The following is a 5,872-nucleotide window of genomic DNA, read 5'->3' as shown; positions in this document are numbered from 1 at the left end:
TTCTTTCAGCCCGAGGAGCTGAACCGCGAGGTAGCCAGCCACACACAAGAGATACAGACCAGCAAATCGGAGATCACAGAACTGAGACGCTCAGTTCAGAGTCTGGAGATTGAGCTCCAGTCGCAGCTCAGCATGGTACGGAGCTGTCCCAGGCACACCACAAGTCACTGCTACTACACTCTCCCCTTCCTCTCTCTCTATCTCTTCTCTCCTTCGACTCCCCTTCTGTGGGACAAATCTGCGTGCTAACCTGTTCTGACATTATTCTGCTTTAGAAAGCTGGACTGGAAGCCAACTTGCGAGACACAGAAGGACGATACTGCGCACAGCTGGCACAGATCCAGGCCCTCATCACCAGCGTTGAGGAGCAATTGAGCGAACTTCGATGCGACATGGAGCGTCAGAACCAGGAGTACAGAATGCTCATGGACATCAAAAGTCGCCTGGAGCAGGAAATCGCCACATACCGCCAGTTGCTGGAGGGCCAGGACTCTCAGTACGTTACTATATACAATTCTATGATGGTTAGATAAGGTTAATAACATGACACATTGTAAAGCAGTAATTTGTGGTTGCTAAACTGACTCCAGATTACTAAGGCGTGTGCAGCCCTTAGAGTACTGGCAGAACAGATGCCCAGCAAAATCCCAGGCATTTCTGTAACTCAAGCTAAAACTCCAGATCAATTGTGCTGAAGATTTGAAAATATAAATGCCACCATTTTGACTACGATGAATTATAGAAGGCACCAGGCACCATATGCATGTCCTACATAATCTTCTTGCTGCACTGGAGTAATAGCCTTCAGCCTGAAATAACCTATAAAAACCTGTTCTTAGTATTCCTTTAGCTCTTGGTTTTCTATGCTTCTGCACAGAGGTAAAAATACTCATCATCACACACCGGTACTCCCAATTAGAAAAGAACTTGGTACAGACCACAGATTACTTTAGTAAAATCTACATTTTAGTGCCCATTTCTCCTCTCTGATCTACTCATGGAATTATTTTTTATTTCTGAGGAGGAACCTGCTCCCTATATTGTTTCTAGATTATGACATTTTGAGAGGAGAAGTATATAGAGACATATCAGGACCAACAACTGGTCTGACTGCTGTTTATATTTCCTATCCAGTACATAGCAGTGGCCTTCAAAGCAGAAAGCACCCTAACACCACCACTAGTAACAGCACACCTGAGAAACAAACCATTGAAAGCCGCAGTGTGAAATCATGGCTGTTCACACACAGCGGTTTCTAAATGGATCAATGGTTTCAGTGGACAGGGCCAGTCGTGGTCATTAATCAAATATTTCTTCTTTTCTACAGGATGCCAGGAATGAACCCTAAGGATGGTAAGAAAAAATTTTATTCAAAGAGGGGCTGAAATGAATTGACAAAATAGAATTAAATAAACCTACCTTTTTTGCTTAGGATTTCTTCTTACTAACACAGATTACATTCTCTCCGCCACGACCACATTCTTTATCATTAAGAGACTTTACGTTATTTTATGTGCACTTTTGAAACTAGTAGCTTGCCAAAATGATTGCATGAACTCCTCATGGGATGCTAAAATACCGTAATCTCCCAAAGAGTCCTAAATTCCTCTGCCGATTCACACAATGTACAAGATACATCCAAATCCAATATGTGATGTGCACTCCTAAGATTTACTGAATGAGGACCATTAGGGAGAGAAGATAAGATGTAAAGGCAGTTCCCCCTTTGATACGTGAAAAAGATCTTGTGAGGAAACAAAAAAAACCCATCACACGGCTCTTCAGTGTGTTAGCAGTGCATTTTTTTCCCCCTAGTTGAACTTACTTTTTTTCTCCTACAACAGCATCTCCAACCAGTGGAAGAGCTCGCGCAGGAATGGAAGATGAAGGAAGAGCTCCTTCTACTCGTGACAGAAGATTCTAATACAGAAATACTGAATCCCCTCCTGCATATGACACCGTATAAAAACAGTGCAGCCTACACATTGGCTAATGCTAAGAGAAATATCCTTTTACTTTCGCCAAATCACAAGAATGTAATCCAAGAATGTGCAACAGCTTGATGACTTTCCTCAAATTTGCTCTCCCTTTTCACATGATCATTTGGCTCAATGGGTCAGAGATTACAAGCTTGTTTTCTGTCAGTAGCTATATAGTTTCCTTATGAAAGAACCTACATAATAAAGTTTCTGTTCTGCTTGTGCAAATACATCCAGTCTAATGTTGTTCTTTGAAGTCAGTATGGCATCGCCATACACATGTCCATACACCCTCCCTAACACAGTGCTTCCTCTAATCCAAAACAAGAGATGCTCGGTGGATAACAACAACAAAACCAATAATAACTTCAGTAATAACAATAAAGATCATAGATGATGATGAATGGACAGATACAAAGTGCCATCAGATTCTCGCAGGAATCTGAAGCTACTATCGGTAAAAACCAGAAGATAATGCAAAAAATCCTTAAGCTCTTTGCTGTGAATTCAAAGTGCACAGCATGAGTACAATTTATGCACAAATAAAATGCACCTCTGAAAAAAAAATATTTTTCCATATATATATTTATGTTCACGCGCTTTCTTCAGCAAAAAGGCAGATTACCTTAGCTCTTGAGCAAGCACTAGGCAAGTGCCAGGTGAAATGAACTGTTCAAGCAGAGTTCACTGTGATTATTCTGGTTTTCTTACAGCCTGTGTCATCACTGTAGCTGTTGCATTAGCAACACTGCCTTTTCTCCGCAGTAAGTTGGTCTGCAAATATACAGAGGTGTAATCGAAGAGAGGCGCTTATCAAGATTTAAGAGGCTAGTAAATCCCAACCTCAGAAGCATATAAAACATTTACATAAATGCTGTATTCTGATAACATAACCAGCTCGGCTAATTTGTTGTTAGCCTCATCGCTGGGTATTTCAATCCACGTAATATTACCTACAAAAATGGTATCACTGCTAGAATTATGTATTTTATTTTCCTTTCAACCTCCTTAGAGCCACTACTTTTTTTTTTTCTTCTGTTTTCTGACATTTAAAAAAAATACCTACGCTGCTGGCGCTAGCCCCACAGTTCAGCCCTGGAGGAGGCTGCAGGATGGCTGGGACACCACAGGTACAAAACCTGCTCACTGCTGGTATTGTCACTGGAAGGAGATGAGAAGAGGTGCTTGCAAATGTCAGCAAAGCAACATCACAATCTACCAGAAAAAACGAACAGTACAAGTGATATTTCTTGCTGATCCAGAAATCAAGTGACTATTATATATATATCACTCTGACAGCCAGAGAGAGAAATTGCACAGCCACTAGCAGCTATCCATTTGTGTTTCAGATGGAGTTGAATCAACAAGTGACGGTCACAGGATAGTTACCTGTATAATGTAGGTGTCAAAATAGTCTGCCTATACCTAAACGGCAGCCTATAAATTCCGTACAGTTTGCTGTTCATGTTCCAAATCAGTAAAACAAGTGAGATTCCCAAATGAAGCAACTCGGACTCAGCGGTGCCGGTCGCCAGCGGCCGCGGGGCGGTGGGGGTGCTGTGCACAGCACCAGCCCATGGTGCCACCTGCTGACATTGCTGTGGAGTCCATATTCACCACAACCAAGCCCACAGTGCCAGCCTCACAAAGGAGTGCCGTGCCTGGTTTTGAAGTAAGCTTTTTGGTCTTTTCCATGGATCCTCAGCATGCGGGGATGAAAACTATGTGGCATCTTTCCAGTCTGAGAAGGGTGAGCTTCAGAGCCAACGCTTCCCATGTGCCGGATCGCCTTTGTTTAGTATCGCTTGCCAGCAAAAAGACAATTCTCTTTTTCCTGATGGCACGCTACTCCGTGAAACTATCAGGGAGTAAGACAGAGGCTGTGCTGTCTCACAAACTGTCGGCCTCACTGCCGGACAAGCTGTGAATCTCACTGAGTAATTTCACATGAAACAAAGGATTCATTTTATTTTACGTAATATTATGTACATATGTATGTATTTGTATTTCAGTGTAACAATTCATACATTAGCTTGCTGAACTGCCAGGTTAGAAAATTCAGTCTGAAATTAATCTCTGGTGAGATGAACTGAACAGCGGGATATCATTGGTTCTATTAGAATTTGGGCTTTTTTTAAAGTTAGCCCTTCATATTTTGTCTGCTGCTCCAAGCTCTTCTCGCTCTCAAGCAGCAGGGCTGACCCAACTGCAGCTATCATTTGCAGTTGCTAGCAGAACATTTTGTGACAGCCATACCTTGTAGTTACTGGAAAACCATAGATTCAATGATTAATTTCCCCAAACAATTAAAAATGTTAGCATTTCTATGCAATGAAGTGCACGAGGAATAAGAAGGAATAGGTACTTTATGGATATGTAACTGGTAAAAAGAAAATCACCAGGTGCTGAGTAGAGCTGACACCGAGCCACAAGGAGGAGCTCAAAACCAGCCCAATTCCGAAAATGAGAGCTAGGAGGCATCCCAGGAAAGGAGGAAGTGTGGCAATTCTTTACTACTGAAAAATTTCAAATGATACAAACAAGAGAAAACAAAGACTCCGTCTGGCTCCTTCCAGGAGAGCGTAATTCTGGTTTGCACAGTCTCTCTGACCCCACCATTCCAGAGGAGTAACAGTGCTAAGGAAGATGTGGGTACAGAGCTGAGCCTTCAGCTGCTGTAAGGAAAACCAGCTGCCTGTTCCCAAAAGCCCATGTCCACTCAGCTTCCCACCTCTTCCCAAATCTTCTTCCTCCATCCCACCCCCAAGTCGCAGTCCAGAACTATTCTGAAAGACAAGGTAAACCCAATAACCCCGGCTGTTGCCGTGGGAACGCTTCACTATTGACTACCCACTTACCAGCATGAGGAATAAGAAAGTCTTTGCAGAAGCCGGACTTGCCCGATCTGTATTTGATGGAAGAATTTGGACAGAAAGTTACTGAAACTTTTGAGAAAGACTATTTTTGCATGATTGCCAGGTCAATGTTTAGGGCTGGTAGTTTTAAATAATCACTTGATTTTTTCAAGTGTTGTTACAAACTCATATTTCTAAATATTTTCTATAGCTAATCATATAAATATCTTAATAGTATTTACACTAGTAACAGGAAGAAATTCCTGCATTACTATCTATTTCAACAAGCCTTGATATATGACTGAACCTTGAATAATGAAAAAAGCCCCTAGAAAAGATTGTAAGTACCTAATTGTCATGTATTTCACCTGGAAATGGGCAGCTGAAGGGAATAGCTGGGCCTTACTCAATTTGGACTGGAGTTTTAGTCCAACGACAGAGGTTGGATAACTTCATTAAAGCTTCATGTCTCACACAGGCTGACGCTGTTCTGTATGTTAACGACAGCTTGATAGGACGTGCTGCATCTCAGGATCCACAGGCTGCTGTAATTCTAAAGCCTGAGAATTGCAACAGAAGGAAGGTATCCTGAGAGCCATCCCTGCCCCAACTCTCAATTTATTCTGTAATGGACGATACTCATAAGCAGGAAAACATAACATATTCACGACGGAGTTAGAAAAAAAGTCTGAGGCAGAGCTGATCCTGTTCCACACCTACTGATTTTAGCCACACCTCACTATTATAATATGAAAAGAGAAAGAAAAAAAACAAAACCAAAAAAACAAAACAACCCAAAGGAAAGCAATCTGGTATGTGGCCGTGATTCCAAATAATAACAACAGTGTGTGCAGGCTCATAAATGCTTCAGAATTGACCAAGAGGAAGCACGTTTCACGATGACACAATCTTGTTGCTGTAGTCATTCATCGAAGGGAAACTCCCACAGGAAAAGGCATAAAGCTGCTTAGGGAAGGCTAAGAAGCTGCTCAGTGCTAGTCAGTCAAACATTGGGTGAGATTCACAACAGAGCTAAAC

General features: G+C 42.0%; 1 protein-coding gene across 1 annotated transcript in view; it reads left to right on the top strand.

Moving 5' to 3' along the window:
* LOC104290061 (keratin, type I cytoskeletal 15-like) overlaps positions 1-1,924 on the top strand; it is a 5,237-nt gene extending 3,313 nt beyond the window's left edge. The window contains exons 5-8 of the mRNA XM_009889108.1: positions 10-135; positions 276-496; positions 1,328-1,353; positions 1,845-1,924. Of these exons, the coding sequence (XP_009887410.1) occupies positions 10-135; positions 276-496; positions 1,328-1,353; positions 1,845-1,924 (453 nt within the window). The remainder of the gene's footprint in view (positions 1-9; positions 136-275; positions 497-1,327; positions 1,354-1,844) is intronic.
* The last annotated feature ends 3,948 nt before the right edge of the window (positions 1,925-5,872 follow it).

This window comes from Charadrius vociferus, unplaced genomic scaffold (genome assembly GCF_000708025.1).
Source record: "Charadrius vociferus isolate BGI_N301 unplaced genomic scaffold, ASM70802v2 scaffold1677, whole genome shotgun sequence".
Classification (NCBI taxonomy): domain Eukaryota; kingdom Metazoa; phylum Chordata; class Aves; order Charadriiformes; family Charadriidae; genus Charadrius; species Charadrius vociferus.
Note: the sequence above shows the minus strand (reverse complement) of the source record. Positions and strands in the feature narration are given on the sequence as shown.